General features: G+C 44.7%; 1 protein-coding gene across 2 annotated transcripts in view; it reads right to left on the bottom strand.

The window, feature by feature from the left end:
- Positions 1 to 1,065: 1,065 nt before the first annotated feature.
- Positions 1,066 to 19,593, bottom strand: part of LOC113437428 (beta-1,4-galactosyltransferase 3-like) — a 32,676-nt gene continuing 14,148 nt past the window's right edge. For both annotated transcript variants that reach the window (XM_026702406.2, XM_087939901.1), the window contains 6 exons: positions 9,443 to 9,791; positions 7,808 to 8,043; positions 6,127 to 6,314; positions 4,736 to 4,858; positions 4,030 to 4,134; positions 1,066 to 1,646 (listed from right to left, as the gene is read on the bottom strand). In XM_026702406.2, coding sequence (XP_026558191.1) covers positions 1,496 to 1,646; positions 4,030 to 4,134; positions 4,736 to 4,858; positions 6,127 to 6,314; positions 7,808 to 8,043; positions 9,443 to 9,704 — 1,065 coding nt within the window. In that variant the 5' untranslated portion in view covers positions 9,705 to 9,791 and the 3' untranslated portion in view covers positions 1,066 to 1,495. The remainder of the gene's footprint in view (positions 1,647 to 4,029; positions 4,135 to 4,735; positions 4,859 to 6,126; positions 6,315 to 7,807; positions 8,044 to 9,442; positions 9,792 to 19,593) is intronic.

Below are 19,593 nucleotides of genomic sequence, written 5' to 3'. Positions count from 1 at the left end.
CTCTTTTTCAAGGACAGAGCTGAAGAAGCGTCTTGGATGAGAAGTGAAATGTCTTCAAAGGGGAGAAAAAAAACAGAAAGCCCAGCTACCTCTTGAAAAAACACTTTTGGGATTACTATCTGAAAGGGGTAAAACCAAACCAGAGTGCCATATTCAGCACAGGTACAGACGAATGAGAAACGAAGGTGTTTTCAGAGCCACCGTGTTTGCAATAAAACCAAGAAGCTGAAGCTAGTGTTACTTTTTTATCATGCTCATCTAGACTAGTATTTCTCAACCGCAGCAATTTTAAAATGGCTGGTCTTCAACTCCCAGAATTCCCCAGCCAGCATGGTCCACGTAAAGTTGTTGACCTTGAGAAACACTGATCTGGACCCTACTAAAGCAAGCCTGTTGTTCCCCTAGCACCACGCTTCAGCAGAAACCACCACCCTTGTGTTAATGTGTCCACCTGCAGTCAGCTCCACAAACGGAGCCACTAGTGCTGGTTCTCAGACGATGTCTCGCCTTCTAGCTAAACGCTGCCCAGCTTCTCCTGGCAAAGAGCATCCCTCGTTCGGGAGATCAGACTCCCTCAAACGTAGCAAGAAGAACTGAGGGCAGGTGGACCAAGGCAGTCATAGAACGGATCCCGCTTGATAAAAAGCATCCACAAAAGAGACCTAAAAGAAGATGGATCGACAACATCAGCAAGTATTGCAGGCACAATTGGCAAAGGAAAGCTTAGGACCATATTGGTTGGAAACATGTGGAAGAGGCCTTCATAAGAGCCGTGGTGGCACAGTGGTTAGAATGCGGTACTGCAGGCTACTTCTGCTGACTGCCGATTGCCTACAGTTTGGCAGTTCGAATCTCACCAGGCTCAAGGTTTGACTCAGCCTTCCATCCGACCGAGGTGGGTAAGATGAGGACCCAAAATTGTTGGGGGCAATAGGCTAACTCTGTAAACCACTTAGGGCTGTAAAGCACTATAAAGTGGTAAATAAGTCTAAGTGCTATTGCTATTTCCTTCCAGAACCAGATTCCAGAGGGGTGGAGGAAAAAAACTGCCACTTGGCCATTACATTTAAAATAAATTGCACTTTAATAAGAAAAAAAGCCAACCCTGGCACAACAGCTCTGAAAATTCAGATTGCTTAAGGGAGCCCCCCCCCCCCCGCCCCCTTGTGACTTCAGTGCCGCTCCGCCAAGGCAAGGTTCAGAAGGCATCCCAGGAAATGTCAGAAGCCACCTCAATCCCCAGGGTTAAAAAGGACCCCAAAATTGGAGTAAAGGAGTAGGGCAGCTGAGGGGGAGAGGGAGGCTGTGTAAAGTCCTCATTCGGTCACTGCAGGGCTGTTGCTCGCAGCATCCTAGCTGGACTCTGCGGTCAGAATATGATACAGCCACCCGACTCTGGACAAGAATATCCCTCGGTGGAATCTTTGGTTTGGTCCCTCCAGAAGAAATGGCAGGCTGGGGCTCCTGTCCCCAGGGCCACTCTGTCGGATATGCATCATGTAGTGTGTTGCATGCCTTTCTCAGTCCCAATGAACACAGTGATATTGGTGTAGAGAGGGTGGAGTTCCTTGGAGAGCAGCTGATACTCCAGGGTGTTCATACCATCTTGTTTCCATGTCCTCCTCGTCTTGGCCAGCAAGTTAAATCTGCAGAAGACATATGGAAAGAATCGAGGCCTTAACTTCTTCCTTCTCCCTCGTCTCTCTGCCCCGCCCCCCCCAGAAGACTGGACGGCCATTTGACGTAAGGCCTCCTGCCTTGAACAGGGGGTGGGACTAGAACACCTTCAAGGCCCCTCCCACCCCATATGAGTCTACGATCAACAGCTTCCCGTATTTACAAATTGAGAGAAGCTTTAGGCCAGTGGTGGCTAACCTTTTTGGGCTCCTGTGCCAAAAACTGTGTGCGCGCTTGCATGCTCGCACTTGCATGCCAGCACCCAGAAGGCAATGCGTGCCCACCCAAGCCCCCTATGCATGCGCGTGCAATCCCCACCCACCCTGCCCCCTTACCTGCACTGTGCCTCACAGCTGATTTTCCGCCGTTTTGAGGCCTTTTCTGGCCTCCCAGACACTTGAGGAAGGTTTCTGCAGGCTTTGCAGGCCAAAAACTAGACCCGTTTCATCACTTCTGGTATTTCCGGAAAAACAGCAAGTAATGAAGGGCCTAGTTTTCAGCCTGCAAAGCCTGCAGAAGCCTTCCTCTGAGAGGCCAAAAAAGGCCCCAAACTGGCTGAAAATCAGCTGTGAGATGCGTGCATGTGTAGTGAGGTAAGTTTGCTTATAGCTCGCTTGCCGGCAGAAATGGCTCTGCGTGGCACAGGCTTGCCATCACGGCTTTAGGCATCCTCTATCACAAATCCCTAATGCTTTTAACAGTTTGCAACAAACTCTGAGAACAGAGACGTTCGTTTTAAGCAATAAATCCCGAACCAGTCATGTTAGTATTCCCACCCCCCACCTCCCCAAAGACAACTGTATGGAATCTGAAAACAGATTACAGCTAAAATTCAGGAACAAATAAGGAAAGGGTTGGAATCAATGGCTAGGAAGTGGGAGAACTGCTACAGGTAGTCCTTGTGAAATGACCCTAATTGGGACTGGCAATTCAGTCATTATGTGAAGTGGTCACTAGGTGAAACCACGACTGTGTTTATCTTCCGTCAGCTTTGCTTTTTTTTTTTTTTTTTTGACCCATAAAAATTGTAAATGTGAGCATCAGCCATAAAGTTCCATCTATCCTTCTGATAAAATGAGGACCCAGATTGTTGGGGGCAATAGGCTGACTCTGTAAACTGCTTAGAGAGGGCTGTAAAGCACTGTGAAGCGATATATAAGTCTAAATGCTAGTGCTAGTGCTATATTGCTATAACTGTGAACAGTCACTAGACAGGGCAGTCACTAAACAAGGATCACCTGTACTGGTAAAGACAAAGAATTCAAGGGGGAAAGAAACGGGGGCCAAACAACAAACCAGACCGATAGATAGAAGGGATTATGCAATATTGCAAATGGAGCAGAAAGATGGCTATAGGGTTACTGCTTTTAGAACCAGACAGATGATTACTACCAATTATGGCTTCTATTACAATAGGCAAAAAAGACAAAGAAGGCCAAAGTTTTAAATTTTTACATTTGCTATTCTAATGGCTATAGGTTTCTAGTCCATATTATTTTGCACAAGAAAAGCATTCTGGCAAGATCTGCTCTGCAAGAAATATATTAACAATCAAGGGAGCCTCAAAAAAAAATCTGACTACGCTGTATTTTCTTGTCCTTCCATTTCTCTGCAGATTTTTTCGTGGTGTCAGTTTACCCTTATGTGATACTTCAATTCCTGACAAGCTGACAACTTTCCATCAGAGAGTACGGACTTAAGATAAATGAACAACTGAATTTGGGGGGCAACCTGACCAGTTCCCTTGACTGCTACATCTACCCAACAAAATTGTTCTCTGAAAGTTATTCACGGTAGAACCTCTATAAGGTAAAGGTAAAGGTAAAGGTAAAAGTTCTCGCACATACGTGCTACTCATTTCTGGCTGTAGGTGATGGTGCTCATCTCTGTTACAAAGCCGAAGAGCCACGCTGTCCGAAGACGTCTCCGTGGTCATGTGGCCGGCAGGACTAAACGCCAAAGGCGCATAGAACACTGTTACCTTCCCACCGCCTATTTTTCTACTTGCATTTTTTATATGCTTTCGAACTGCTAGGTTGGCAGAAGCTGGGATAAGTAACGGGAGCTCACTCCATTGCGCGGTGCTAGGGATTCAAACCACCGAACTGCCGAGGTTTCTGATCAACAAGCTCAGCGTCCCAGCCACTGAGCCACCGCATCCCTCTAGTACCTCTATAGTGAGGTCTATATCCAGGCCTAGAAGATTCTGCAAGTGTCATGGCTGTTATGAACAGAAGAATGGCAGAGCAACAGAAAAAGAAGAGGAGGAATAGTATGGAACAGGCGAACTGCATCTGATGCTGGGAGCAGTTTCCGTCTACAAATTCTTCTTCAATATTTCTTTCTACTCACCTCTTGGGATTCTGTTCATTGCCCTTGTCATGCCCATGTTTGATCATGCGATAACGGCCATACTGAATAGACGGGCGAGAGATCACCATCCCACTTAGGGCTACCCTGAAGGAGGGGAAGGATCAACATTAGCAGAGGCTAGCAAGTGATCGCAACAGGCATGGCTGCTTCTAGAATCAAAGATACCACCCAGGGATTACTCCACTAGCACACCACCAGATGGAAACTGGCTTTTTAATCTGCCTAGGAAGAATGGGAGCAAACAGTTATACCATCTATAACCAGTTATACCATATATTCCACATTGTAAAATATTCTTCTTCCCTGTTTTTAATAAAATAGTTTAATCATTTCTGCGCATTGATGTATCTTATTAATCACCGTTAACCTCTTAATAGTGTTTGGGGATGAGCCACAGTGGCGCAGTGGTTAGAGTGCAGTACTGTAGGCTATTTCTGCTGACTGACTGCAATTTGGCAGTTCAAATCCCACCAGGCTCAAGGTTGACTCAGCCTTCCGTCCTTCCCAGGTGGGTAAAATGAGGACCCAGATTGTTGGGGGCAGTAGGCTGACCCTCTAAACTGCTTAGAGAGGGCTGTGAAGCACTGTCAAGTGATATGAATGTCTAAGTGCTATTGCTATTGTCCTTCCTTGGAATTACTGCTTCCAGCCCAGATTGCAACCGACCTGTCAATAAAAGTCATACCTGACAGCGATGTCATCATCTTCACCACCCCAGCCCCAGTAGTTGTTAGGAAATCCATTCATCTTCATATATTGCTCTGGACTAAGTGCCGAAACCCCTCCAAAATACGTCTTGTAGGGAAGCCTGCCAGAAGAACAATGAAGGAGAACATCAGCTTACAAGAGGCAGCATTCCGCACAACAAGGAGAGTCTTTGCAAAACCTTAGAACCGGCACAGCAACCTGTGGGCTGACATTCCCACCCCAACTCACAATTTTGTTAGTGAGAAGGTTCACTGAGACTTGGTTCCCACCAAAGGGATAAAAGGGAAAGGCCCGGCCGGCGTTTGTACCATCGTGGCCTTCAAGGCAGTCTCATCATACGCTGCCAATCATAAACGGCACTTGCTTCCGACTGTCCCCTGTCTTGGGATTGATCGTAAGATGGATAGGCTGATAACTCATATTCCAGGATATCTAAAAATCCCTCCTCCACTTGTTTGATGGAAAGCACCTTCCTTTTCCTCTCTGCTAGTCAGACAAGCCAATACAGTCGACAAGATTTCCCATCTAACGAGGCGTTTTTATCACCTTTCCTCTAGAGTTCAAGGCTATACCAATGGTTCCTATGCAGGGTGGATTTGATTTAAATCAAGCCGATTTAAATCATAATTTGAATCACTAGTAAAAAGGCTTGATTTGAATCAACTCGATTTAAATAATAAATGTTTAGAACAACTGTCATCTCTGTCCCTCAGCGGCTCCTCCTCTGACCCGCTGAAGAGGCCCTTTACAGATCCAGCAGCTAAGGAATATGATCTGGCGGGACCAGGAAATGAGCCTTTTCTGTGGTTGTACCTGCCCTGTGGAAGACACTCCTTGTGGACATCAGTTTACTCCTAACTCTATTGGTGTTTTTTGCAAGGTCCCGAGTTCACGGCTGTGTTCCTGGATTTGGGGGCTGGACTGTCAAGCATCCATTTTCATGGGAAGCCAAATAAAGTAAAAAGAATCAAGCAAAAGAAATAAGCTGGGAAACAAATGACTGCCAGCGGGTACATTTTATGGTTGAGCAAGGATATAAACCCAGGGTTTTCTGGGCCTTAGTCACTCAAATTGCACCCTATTTCCAAAATAGAAATGGAAAGGAATTTAAAGAAAAAAACAAGAAATGAAATAAGCTGGGGAAACAATGACTTCCAGCCACCAAGTTCTATGGCTTCAGGAAAGATTTAAACTCAGGGTTTCCTGATCTTTAATCACTGAAATTGCACCTTATTTCTAGGTGGAATTTGAAAGAAAGCTCCCTTTCTGAATACAATTTTGTTTCCAAAAAGAGTATTAGAACAGGGGAAGGGGAAGCGGCTCCCTATTTAGGAAAGAAATATCACTAGCCTTAAGCTTAACGCTTACTTGTAGCCAAACTTGTCCATGGCAACAGCCACATGTTTCGGAAATTGATCGCACGTATAAATATTTCGGTCATCCTCCGGAATGAGATCCACATCGTGGAAGAATATGCAGTCCCAATCCTCGTCTTTCATAGCTTCCTTGAAGCCCACATTCAAAAGCTTGGCCCGATTAAAAGTATAACTTTCAGTCTGGGAGAAAGAGAGGGTAACCAAACAATTGACATGGACCAGCAATTGAGATTAATGGGGTTTCCTTAAGAGGGATTGAATCGTGCATCTAGTCCAACAGCCAATAGGCTTTGCATCAGATCGGATCAGTCACATATCCATCGGCCATATTTAAGCTCTGTCTTCAGTTCCTTGTGACTCACCACATTATTCCTTATGGGAATTTTTTTTTTTTGCTACTCCTCATTGTCGGTACTCGTTGTGTCTCCCAGAACAAATTAACATTGAGTACCGACGTACCACTGTACTAGATACTGGTCACACCTTGTTTTTCAGTTCCTAGTCTCAGTTCTCCTTTATTTAAAATTTGGATGTGTAATCTTAATTCTGATTCCTGATTTCCCTTGGAATCTTTGTTTGGTTCTAGTTTTTTTTTAACAACTAAGTTGTTAAAAGTTCTGCAGAGCAGAAAAGCATCATACACTTTGGGGTTCAGAGGAGTAACTCCTGCAATCTTCTGCTATTACCTCTCATTGCAGCCTAATCTTATACAAGCAGCTTTGTGTGAACTCTTATTTCCAACTGTCAAGTCCTTCAAGGCTGAAAATTCAGGAAGTAGTTGGATTTCTAGAACAATATTTATGGCTAGTAGGGTGGAAAGCCTTTCCAGATCAACTTGTGCTTCTCAGCCTTGGCAGCTTTAAGATATAAGGGCTTCAGCTCCTAGAATTCTCCAGCTAATATTATAAAGCTGCCAAAGTTGAGAAACACTGACCTAGCAAAATTAAAGCCGAGTTACTAATCTCCTTTTCATACTTCCTCTGTGCCCAGCACGAAGGAATCTTAGATCAGTGCTGGCACAGTGGTTAGAATGCAGTATTGCAGGCTACTTCTGCTGACTGCTGGCTGCCAACAGCTTTGGCATTTCTATCCCGACCGGCTCGAGGTAGAGTCAGCCTTCCATCCTTCTGAGGTTGGTAAAAATGAGGACCCAGATCGTTGGGGGGTAAGAGACTGACTCTGTCTGACTGACTTGCTTAGAGCAGAGGTCTTCAAACTTGACAGACTTTAAGGCTTCGGGACTTCAACTCCCAGAATTCCACCTCCAGTCATGTTAGCTCAGGAATTCTGGAAGTTGAAGTCCACAAGTCTTCAACTTGCCAAGTTTGAAGACCCTTGGCTTAGAGGGCTGTAAAGCACTATGAAATGGTATATAAGCCTAAGTGCTTTTGCTACTCTTGGTAATGGTCCTCCTCCCTATTACTAGGTGAGAATGTCTGGTGGACATTGATTGAGGCACAGAATCCTGGGTCACAGGTGTAGCCCACACATTGAACTGGAGACTGCGACTGCCAGTTTTCCACAGCAGGAAAAATGGTGATGGCTCCACCTACTCCATATCCCTGCTCTCCATTTACTTGCTTTCGTCTCCAAACGTTTGTCTCCTTTCAAGAACTCTGCTGACAAACGTAGGAGAGTTTGTTCCCGGCTTCACCTCTGAACCCATGCCATACCTGATGGATGATATAGATGCCATAACTGAGCTGCTGTCGTTGCAGGAAAGGGTGCAAATAATACAGCAGGTACTTGAGGTGTTGCTCCCGGTTACGGTGAGGAATGATGACAGCCGTTTTGTGAGTGGCGTCACAGTCGGGGGGGTGGTAACGCCCCCCTTTGGTCACATAGGGATTCCTCCGTAGGACTGCTTCAAGCGTCAATCCGAGGGGAAGTGTCACTCGAATGGGCCCTCCTGCACGCGAGCAGAGATGGATTAGTCCGTTTCTCTCCTACTGCCCCATAAATCAGTGAATTAGAGCAGCGTTTTCCAAACTTGCAACTGGACTTCAACTCCCAGAATTCCTAGCCAACACACCAAGGAAGAAAATGTGTCAGGCTGCAGCAGGGTGAGGTTTACTATCCTCTCTTTGAACCAGCAGTGTGATGACCCGGAGTGTAACACAAATGTAACAAAATTCCAAAATGTAAATAAATGTCCTTTAATGCCTCCAACTTGGCCTCACTGTTCAATAATTCTCAATTGGAGATAAAACGTATTCAAAAATAGTCTTCAAAAGAAAGCAATACAGTCCGAACTTAATGAGCAGATAGAGGTGAAATAAAAACACAAAACAAACTACAATGAAGGAAATTCCACAACAGACCAGGATAAGTAATTACCAGCTGCAAGGAGATAACAAGGCAGAGTCTGTTGGAAGGACGCCAACCAAGATAACTTCAGCCCAAAATAAAACACACTTTGTTTCCAGTGTTTGCCAGTATGCAGGTCCAAACTCTTATTCAGTTTTGTCACACCTGCATCCCATGAAGAGGACCAAGGCCCTCTCCTCCCGAGTAGACGACATCTCTCCCTTATCCTCTCCTCCCTGCCTGCCCTAGGATGGATAGGGGATGGGTGCTTTGCTTCTGGCAATGCTGTGTTTTAACCATCTCTCTTATATACTATTCTCCCCAGCTGCAACCAATGAGGGGGATCATGGCCGCTTCCTCTCTCATAAGCCAAGTTGTTTCCTTCTCTGTTCCTCCCTGCATGTTCTAGGATGCAGAGGGGATGGGCCTGGTTCTTCCTCTGGCCTCTGCCCTTCCCCAGCCTCCTCCACAACATCCAAAGGCACACCTCCATTCCCTACCGCTGTTCCTCCTCTCCATCAGAGTCCCACTTTAGCAAGGGCATGACAAGCAAACTCAAGGAAGTGGCCCAGCGTTAACATATGAGCGTTTGGGCTCTTTTTTTTTTCCTTTTAAACAAGGATTTCCAATATTGTACTCTGTGCCTGAAAAATAACCTGGGTCCGAGGCAGGGAGCGTAGAAGGATGCGGGGAGTCTGTTTACACAGATCTTGACATGAGTAATTCCAACAGGGCGGTTCCTGTGCAGGCTTCTCGTGGTCTTCTTATATTGGCTGTGGCACCTGCCTCTCCCTCCACCTTTTTCTTATCCAACCCCCATAGCTGCTCTTTCAACAAAGCAACCTTTAAACTTAGCCAGCCCCGAGTATAGTCGAGGACTATGGCTCATTTTCAAGGAAGCTGGAGTTTTCTGTTTGCCCACAAACTTTAAGCCTCGCAACAAAAATTCTAGGTCCGAAGGTCACGAGAACTGAACATTGCAGAATTTTTGGCTCACTTACCAAGAAAAGGTGAGACTTCGGGGCAGTAAGGAAGTTCCTCGGGGGGCAGAGGAGGCCGAGCAATCAGGCTGAGGTTAGCGTAGACATCCCCTGGCAGTGACGCGTTGGGGAAGCCATCCGGCATAGTCCAAGTGCCCCCTTTGCAAAAAATCCCTAAGAAATAAGCCACGCGCTTCCGGTAGCCCTCACGGTACAGCAGGGCCATCACCACCAGCTGCACTCCCAGGAAAAGGAGCAGGTAGCGGCCACGCATCTGTAGCATGGCGGCGCAGAGCCAAGATCATCTGTCCATGGCGTCCCTGGGCTGAAATGCGGGGGCAGCAATTGGGAAGGCGGAGGAAAAACCAACCTGTTGGGAGAGGAAAAGAGTGAATTAAGTGAATCGCCCGTTAAAAATGCATCCACGTTTGAAGAAAGTAAAGGTTGCTTCCTACTGAAGCACTCTCAGATTTAAATATATATGAATTATTCATACACACACACACACACACACACACACACACAAACATATACATATACACATACCAATGGTGGGATTCAATTTTTTTTTACTACAAGTTCTGTGGGTGTGGCTTGGTGGGCGTGGCAGCAGGATACTGTAAAATCTCCATTCTTTTCCCACCCCACTAACCTGCTTTCCAGCTCCGTTCTCCTGTGCAGGGCAACCAAAGGAGACCCAGCCAATCAGCTGGGACTCAATGGGAGGCGGAGAAGAGATGGGGGTGGGGCCAATCATAAGTGGTATTGGCCGGTTCTCCAAACCACTCAAAATTTACGCAACCGATTCTCCAGAACTGGTCAGAACCTGCTGAATACCATCTCTGACACATACACAAAAATATACATATACATACATATATACTGTATACACATACATATCCATCTCTCTCTCTCTCTCTCTCTCTCTCTCTCTCTCTCTCTCTATATATATATATATATATATATATATGTGTGTGTGTGTGTGTGTGTGTGTGTGTGTGTGTGTGTGTGTGTGTTTTCTGAGGTTCTCGCGGGTATTTGTATGTGGATCTTTGGTTGTTCGGGTTTTCTCCCGCGTAAGATTCGAAGTATCTAGGCAACGTTTCGATGAAGTCTCATTCATCATCTTCAGGCTTCTGTCTCCGGCTCTGTGCTTTTCAGAGTAATGTGAGATTGCAGCTGCTTCCTCCTTTTAACTGCCAGTGGGGGTGGGACTTGATTGGGTGGGGGCTTGGCTGTGTTCTGATTGGGTGGGGGTGTGTTCTCATTGGTAGGGGTTTGGTTGTGTTCTGATTGGTTGGGGGTTAGCCGTGTTCTGATTGGTTGGAGGCGTGTTCTGTTCAGGTGGGGGCTTGGCTGTGCTCCGGTTAGTCTTAGTTGCTGGGGATTTGAGCTGGTGAGTTGTGATCTTGCTGTTTGGCTTCTAGTTCGTGGTCCTGTTGCATCTTCATAGTGGGTGTCGGTTTGCTTCATGTATGGCTCGGAGGGGTTTGAAGTGGGTAGTGATGCAGCTGTAGTGCAGCTTATGGTCCATGGTCGTGTCTCATCTTCTGAGTGGGTGAGAGTCTGTTTTCTACATGGAAGTGTGGTGGTGGCATCTTGTGTGGCTCTCATGGGTGTGGGTCTGGTGTCCTTCTTCATGTTAGGTACTCGTCTGTTCATGAGGGCGGGTTTCCAAATGGCTGGAAGGCGGGAAGTGTCATCTCGTTTGTTCATGCTGTGTGGCGCTTTTCTATCTCTATGGCTTCTCTGATTATTCTGCTGTTGAAGTGTTCGGTTTGGCGATAGTTCTGGTGTTTTTAAAATCAATTTCATGTCCTGTGGCTTTGAGGTGTTGGACCAGGGAAGAGGTCGCTTTCTTCTTTTTTGATTGAGTTCTTATGTTCTTCAATGCGTGCATTTATTCTTCTGTTAGTTTGTCCAATGTATGTGGTAGGGCAGGCAGTGCAGGGGATTTCGTATACTCCTTGGTTTTCTAATTCGATTTTGTCTTTGGGGTTTCTTAGGATGGTGGATATTTTTCTGTTTGTGCAGAATGCTGTTTTGATGTTGTGTTTTTGGAGGATCTTGCTGATTTTGTCTGTAGTGCCTTTTATATATGGGAGGAGGGCTTTGCCGCTTTCTTGTTCTCTGTCTTGGATTTTGGTTGGGGTTTCTTTTGGATTAGGTGGGTAATCTTCTTTCTTTGGAATCCATTGGCTGTAAGTACGTTGGTGAGAGTGTGTAGTTCAGTTTTTTGGTGTTGTTCATCGGCTAAGCATTTTGTTCTGGAGATGAGTGTCTTGGCTACGGAATTGATCTGTGCTGGGTGGTGGTGTGAGAGTGCATGTAGATAGCGGTTAGTGTGTGTTTTCTTCTGGTAGATGGTGTGTCCTAGGGAGCCATTGGATCTTTTGTATACCAAGACATCTAGGAAGGAAGTTGGTTGTTGGCTTCTGTTTCCATGGTGAATTGTATTTTGGGGTGTAGGCTGTTGAGGTGTGTGAGGAAGTTGTTCAGTTTTTCTTTCCCATGTGGCCAGATTATGAAGGTGTCATCTACGTATCTGAGCCAGAGTTTGGGTTTGTGGTCGTATTTTTCTAGAGCTTGTGTTTCAAAGTGTTCCATGTAGAGGTTAGCGATGACAGGTGAGAGGGTGATCCCATGGGTGCTCCTTCTATTTGTTTGTATTTTTGTCCATTGTAGGTGAAGTATGTATTGATAGGCAGTGGTTGGTTAGATCTAGGATGTGCTTGGGGGGGTTGTATTTGTTTTGGATGGCTGTCAAGGCTTCTTTTATTGGCACTTGGGTGAAGAGGGATATGGCACATCCTAGATCTAACCAACCACTGCCTATCCAATACATACTTCACCTACAATGGACAAAAATACAAACAAATAGAAGGAGCACCCATGGGATCACCCCTCTCACCTGTCATCGCTAACCTCTACATGGAACACTTTGAAACACAAGCTCTAGAAAAATACGACCACAAACCCAAACTCTGGCTCAGATACGTAGATGACACCTTCATAATCTGGCCACATGGGAAAGAAAAACTGAACAACTTCCTCACACACCTCAACAGCCTACACCCCAAAATACAATTCACCATGGAAACAGAAGCCAACAACCAACTTCCCTTCCTAGATGTCTTGGTATACAAAAGATCCAATGGCTCCTAGGACACACCATCTACCAGAAGAAAACACACACTAACCGCTATCTACATGCACTCTCACACCACCACCCAGCACAGATCAATTCCGTAGCCAAGACACTCATCTCCAGAACAAAATGCTTAGCCGATGAACAACACCAAAAACTGAACTACACACTCTCACCAACGTACTTACAGCCAATGGATTCCAAAGAAAGAAGATTACCCACCTAATCCAAAAAGAAACCCCAACCAAAATCCAAGACAGAGAACAAGAAAACGGCAAAGCCCTCCTCCCATATATAAAAGGCACTACAGACAAAATCAGCAAGATCCTCCAAAAACACAACATCAAAACAGCATTCTGCACAAACAGAAAAATATCCACCATCCTAAGAAACCCCAAAGACAAAATCGAATTAGAAAACCAAGGAGTATACGAAATCCCCTGCACTGCCTGCCCTACCACATACATTGGACAAACTAACAGAAGAATAAATGCACGCATTGAAGAACATAAGAACTCAATCAAAAAGAAGAAACGACCTCTTCCCTGGTCCAACACCTCAAAGCCACAGGACATGAAATTGATTTTAAAAACACCAGAACTATCGCCAAAACCGAACACTTCAACAGCAGAATAATCAGAGAAGCCATAGAGATAGAAAAACGCCCACACAGCATGAACAAACGAGATGACACTTCCCGCCTTCCAGCCATTTGGAAACCCGCCCTCATGAACAGACGAGTACCTAACATGAAGAAGGACACCAGACCCACACCCATGAGAGCCACACAAGATGCCACCACCACACTTCCATGTAGAAAACAGACTCTCACCCACTCAGAAGATGAGACACGACCATGGACCATAAGCTGCACTACAGCTGCATCACTACCCACTTCAAACCCCTCCGAGCCATACATGAAGCAAACCGACACCCACTATGAAGATGCAACAGGACCACGAACTAGAAGCCAAACAGCAAGATCACAACTCACCAGCTCAAATCCCCAGCAACTAAGACTAACCGAGCACAGCCAAGCCCCCACCTGAACAGAACACGCTCCAACCAATCAGAACACGGCTAACCCCCAACCAATCAGAACACAACCAAACCCCCTACCAATGAGAACACACCCCCACCCAATCAGAACACAGCCAAGCCCCCACCCAATCAAGTCCCACCCCACTGGCAGTTAAAAGGAGGAAGCAGCTGCAATCTCACATTACTCTGAAAAGCACAGAGCCGAGACAGAAGCCTGAAGATGATGAATGAGACTTCATCGAAACGTTGCCTAGATACTTCGAATCTTACGCGGGAGAAAACCCGAACAACCAAAGATCCCATATATATATATATATATATATATATATATATATATATATATATATATATATATATATATATATATATATATATATATAAATAGAAGCCTATACAGAAGCCTGATGATGGCAGATGAGATTCTGCCAAAACGTTGCTACAACTTTAAAAGCACAACTACAATGACGTGCGAAAATACCCAAACGAAGCTGAATGCCATACATGTAAGTACCCGCGAAAACTTAAGAAAACACACACACACACACACATATGTATATATATATATATATAATCTATATCTATCGAATCTATCGAATTTAATCTCTCTATCTCTCTTTCTATCTATCACTCTCTCTCTCTCTTTATATTAATTCTCCTTGTATGATTGGAGCCTTGACGAGGCGAAGGAGTTTGTGTGGGTCCATGAGGCATTCAACAAGCTAAGCATAATTTTCAAGAACAGCCTCCCCCTCTGCCTGAAAAGTTTTCGATCAGTGTGTGCTGTCTGCTCTGACATATGTTGGTGAAACGTGGACATTAACCTCACAATCAATACAAAAGCTACGAGTGGCCTCAAAAGAGCCACGGAAAGATACATGCTCGGCATCACAAGACAAGCTAGAAAGACCTGCACATGGATTAGAGGACAAACAAAAGTATATGGTATCATCAAGAGAGTAAAAGAATGGAAATGGAAATGGGTTGGTCACATAGCAAGAAGAACTGAGGGCAGGTGGACCAAGGCAGTCATAGAATGGATCCCACTTATTTTATTTATTGATTTATTTATTTTGTCAAACAATTATTAGATAACAAGTATAAGTATAAACATGGTTATCAATATATGAAATAGATACAAATAAGAAAAAAAAGAAACAATAGGACAGGGATGGTAGACATGTTTTGGTGCGCTTATGCAGGCCCGCTACAGATCTCTTAGGAAATGGGTGAGGTCAATAGTAGACAGTCTAAGGTTAAAGTTTTTGGGGTTTGGGGAAGAAACTACCAAGTCAGGTAGAGTATTCTAGACATTGACTACTCTGTTGCTGAAGTCGTATTTCCTGCAATCAAGTTTGGTGCGGTTTATCTTTAGTTTGTATCTATTTAGTGCTCTTGTACTGTTTTGGTTGAAGCTGAAGTATACATTGATAGGTAGGACATTGCAATATATAATTTTATATACTATACCTAGATCGAACCGAAGGCAGCATAGTTCTAAGTTGTCTAGGTCTAAAATTTCAAGTCTGGTGGCATAAGGTATTCTACAACAAGTAGAGGAGTGGAGGATTCTTCTCGTAAAATATTTCTGGACTTTCTCAATTGTATTAATATCAGATATGTAATGTGGGTTCCAGACTGATGAGCTGTATTCAAGTATTGGTCCAGCAAATGTTTTATATGCTCTGGTTAGTAGAGTGATATTACCGGAGAAAAAGCTATGCAGGATTGATAAAAAGCATCCCCAAAAGATACCTAAAACAAGATGGATCAACAACATCAGCAGGTATTGTGGGCCCAATTGGCAAAGGAAAGCTTAGGACCATATTGGTTGGAAACATGTGGAAGACGCCTTCATAAGAGCCGTGGTGGCACAGTGGTTAGAGTGCAGTACTGCAGGCTCCTTCTGCTGGCTGCCGTCTGACTGCAATTTGGCAGTTCGAATCTCCCCAGGCTCAGGGTTGAATCAGGCTTCCATCCTTCCGAGGTGGGTAAAATGAAGACCCAGATTGTTGGGGCAATAGGCTGACTCTGTAAATCGCTTAGAGAGGGCTGTAAAGCACTGTGAAGCTGTATATAAGTGCTATTACTATTGCTATCCTGCAGTGGATAGACAATGGCTAAAATGAGGATGGATGGTGACATATTGTAATTAAGCATCTGTTATGAGAGGCACCCGCTCCTCAAACAACCGGAAAGCCTCCAGTCAGAAGATAATAGACCACAGTACATGCTCACATTACCCAAAAACAGATTCCCTCCTTCCACTTACCAATTAATTTTTCTTAGGAGAAAATTTATGGAGATTTGATCATTTCATTGTCTTCTTTAATTGGCCCTAATTAAAACAGTTGGATTCGTATCAGATAACGACTTCAGTTGGACTTCAACCATAAAAAGTCCTTTATTCTGCGCTTCCTATCCTTGGGGTTCCTGCTGCAATCCCAGTCCATCCTTAAAACAGCAATATTATGTTACCGATGAGATGAAATCTCCTCAGAGCACGCTTGAGGGAAGGAGGCACGTGGCTGAAGTGTCTTTTTTGCTTTGTCAAATGCCAAATGCCCACAGGAAAAGAGAGGAGGGTGGAAATGGACAGACAAACACATGATTGCAAACATGTACAGGGGTGGGCTTCACAAATTTTAGCAATGGGTTCTCTGCCCGGTTGCTGGGTGGGCGTGGCTATGGTGGGCGTGGGCTGGTCAGCCTCCTGCATCACAGCGGGGGGGAGGTGTTTTTGCCCTCCCCGGGCTCCCGAGGCTTTCCTCGAGCCTCCAAGAGGGGGAAAATGGCCTCCCTGGGCTCCGGAGGCTCTCTGGAAGTTGGAAACAGGCCCATTTCCGGCCTTCCTGAACTTCCGGGAGGCCCGTTTTTCACCCTCCCTGAGCCTCCACACACGCCCTGCACTTACCTGCATCCAAAACGGGCCATGTGGGGGCTCCTGGGAGGGGAGGGCTGAGTTGGGGCCAGCCAGGAGTGGGATTTGGGGGGTTCTCCAAACTGCACAGAATCTTAAGCTAGGGGTTCTCCCGAACCCCTGCAAACCCCCAGCAGTCCCACCCCTGAATATGTGCACCGAAGAGGGGAAGGGATGCTAAATGGCCAAGGAACAGAAAACCTTGGTTCTTTGGGGGTCATATTTCCTAGCACCCTACTTTGCGCAGTCTACACTTGTTTGCTTCTGGATTTCCCCTAGTTGCAGTTCGGGTTCTTTAGGATCAACCCTTCCATACGAAGCTCTTGACTACAATCCTTGCTTGCCCAGTTGCAGGAGTCCAGGGAAACGACAAGGTTTCTACTCAAAGGACTGGATTGCAACACGGAAGGAGGACAAATTCCTTGGCTGCAAGCATCAGTGTTGTTTTTCTGTTCAAAGAGACCCACTAGGATTGCATGGTTACACCTACCCTGCTGGACACAATAGGTGTCCTGACACCATGCCCAGTTTGCAACAACTAAGAAGGAACAAGGAAATGGCACGAAAGATTTCTGAGTAAGACGTCACAGGATTATGTGGGGAACAAAAAGAATGAGTATGTCTAAAAGGCTTGTTCCCTTAGGAAGAATATTACCTGTAGTAAGAGTTTGCTATAGAAAGCTTGTCAGCTGTTTGGAGATCTCTCACACAATTCCTGACTCTAAGCCTCTAGTAAGAAAGCAGCTGCGTTCCAAACTTAGTAAGGAACTTAGCATACGAAGAAACTTCTTTAATTCCAACAAGATCCTTTTTTCATCTTCAAAAATTGCAATGCTATCCCAAGCTAGACTTCTGCAGAATGTTACACCTTTGTCTGCTTTTAGTCTTTTTTTTTTTAAAAAAAAATGTTCCAGCATTAATATGCAAATACATGATTTCCTTCATAACCAGAAAAAAAAAGCATAAACTGACTTTATAGTTGGTATGCAAATACAGAAAATTATTTGCTTCTATATTAGGGATGTATTTACTGTATATGTATTGCAAAACAGCTTTTCATCTTATTGCCAATTAGGAAAGAATAGCTTTTCATTCATTAACAGTCGAGATAAACTTTTATCTGCCTATGTCATGTGTCAAGTCATTTGGAACAATAATCCAAAATAAATTCCACTTTCACAGAGTTCCTTTTGGAAACGGCAACTCCAGTACTTGAAGTGGGGTAATTAATGAGTAATTTTTGGAGCCTAACTGTTGGTAGAGGACAGGAAGGCCTGGAGGAACGTTATCTATGAAGTTGCAGTGGGTCGGACATGACTTCCCAACTAATAACAAAAATGTTAGGTGAAAAAGATCAGTAGAGATCCTGCAGGGATGTGGATCACTCTCTCTGTCTCTCTCCCTCTCCCTTTCCCTCTCTCTCCCTCTCCCTCTCTCTCTCCCCCTCTCTCTTTTCTCCTACATGTAATCTTGGTTCATGCCCCAGAAAAAGGAATGGAAGGTTGTAGCCGGGTATTGAAATGCAAAATGTTGAGCATCCAGCTTTTTTGCACAGTCTATTCAACTTTGCTCTGTGCCCTGACATAGCTTCCTGTCTACAGCACAGTGAAATCCCTAATCCACACTTTCAAAAGCAGAGAGAGGAACAGGATGCAAGTAAGGTAGTGCTGATCAGCAAAGCCAGCGAGGAATAGATACAAATCAAATAATGCTACCCAAGTCTGGGCTGCTAATAAAGATGTCAGCCTCGGAAGCCATATTTCACTTAGAAGCTTTGAGGCTGCCACATTTAGTGCCTGGGAATTTGGGAGGGGGGATTCATAGAGAGTTGGACTGTTGAATGTTCAACAACATTCTTTCTTAGAAGTTAAGGACATGTTGCCCTGCACCTGGAGAGGAGTGTCCAGGGGAATGTCTCCAGTTGGGGCAATGTTTGATTGGACCACGTGATGGACTGATGGATGCAGAGGATGGATCTTTGAATTTCTATGGGGAAGGGACAACCCGGGACTCTCAGATTTGGGTTTTCCCAGATGTGCCAATGTGACAACTCTCATAAAATGGAACTTTGAGAAAATGCCTGCCTCGGAGTTTATTGGTTTGGAGTTTGTTAGTTGGAATGCTGACATTAGAAAAGACAAAGGCTCCCTTAAGTCATTTAAACTGATCAATGTTCGATGAAGATGATCTCAAGTGCTATCACTGAAACAGAACATACCTAAGAGAAACCCTGAGATTCAGAAAAAGAGACACCGGGGGAGAAAACCTTCAAGTTGGAGAAAGCAACTTCTTCCTCTTTCAGAACAGAACAGAAGAAAATATTTTTTTATTTTGAAGACTTCAATCCTTTGGCTCATGAAAGCAATAAACTGTGTTCCTTCCTTCACATGGAGGAATGAAATCCAATATTTGTGGCACTGAATTCCTCTATTACTCCAAGCTCCCCGAAAACTTCTCATCCTATAATATCACACCCAAAACCGATTAGTCAAGGCCCATGTTGGACTTTGGTGTGGAATTTACAATGGCCTCATAAAATTGAGGAAACGTGTTGGTCTTTGTGAAATAAAACTGATCAATAGAACAAGATATAGCTCATTAACTGGTAATAAATTAATAAAGTCCCAATAGGTCTGCTACCCAAGTTAAGACAAAGGCTTGAGAAATTGCTTCATGGACCTGTGTTCATGCTGACCTTCCTAATCTGCATTTATCTCCCCAACCTTCTTCCCCTGCTCTCTAAACATGCAGCCACCAGGTAGAACGGTCACAATATCTAAAACTCCTTGAAAATCCCCAAAGCCAACCCCTTTGCCCGCTTCTTCCTGGGCTCTCCACAAGAACATCAATCCAACCGCCATCAAAAAAAGTGTCCAGAACATAGGCCAGCCCTGTTAAGGAGATCTTATTCCTTGAACTCACATTCTGAGTCTCCAAGTAGAGGTAATATTGGGAAAAGACTAATAAGGGGCATAAAGTTTAGGGATAAAGTTTTCCCCTGGGGGTTAAAAAAAACAGTGATTGCCCAATCCTGACAGCCTTCTTTAATCAGTGAGCAAGAAAGGA

Source organism: Pseudonaja textilis, chromosome 10 (genome assembly GCF_049901715.1).
Source record: "Pseudonaja textilis isolate UNSWEBS1 chromosome 10, rPseTex1.2, whole genome shotgun sequence".
NCBI lineage: Eukaryota > Metazoa > Chordata > Lepidosauria > Squamata > Elapidae > Pseudonaja > Pseudonaja textilis.
The sequence above is the reverse complement of the archived record's forward strand: the minus strand, read 5'-3'. Positions and strand labels throughout refer to the sequence as shown.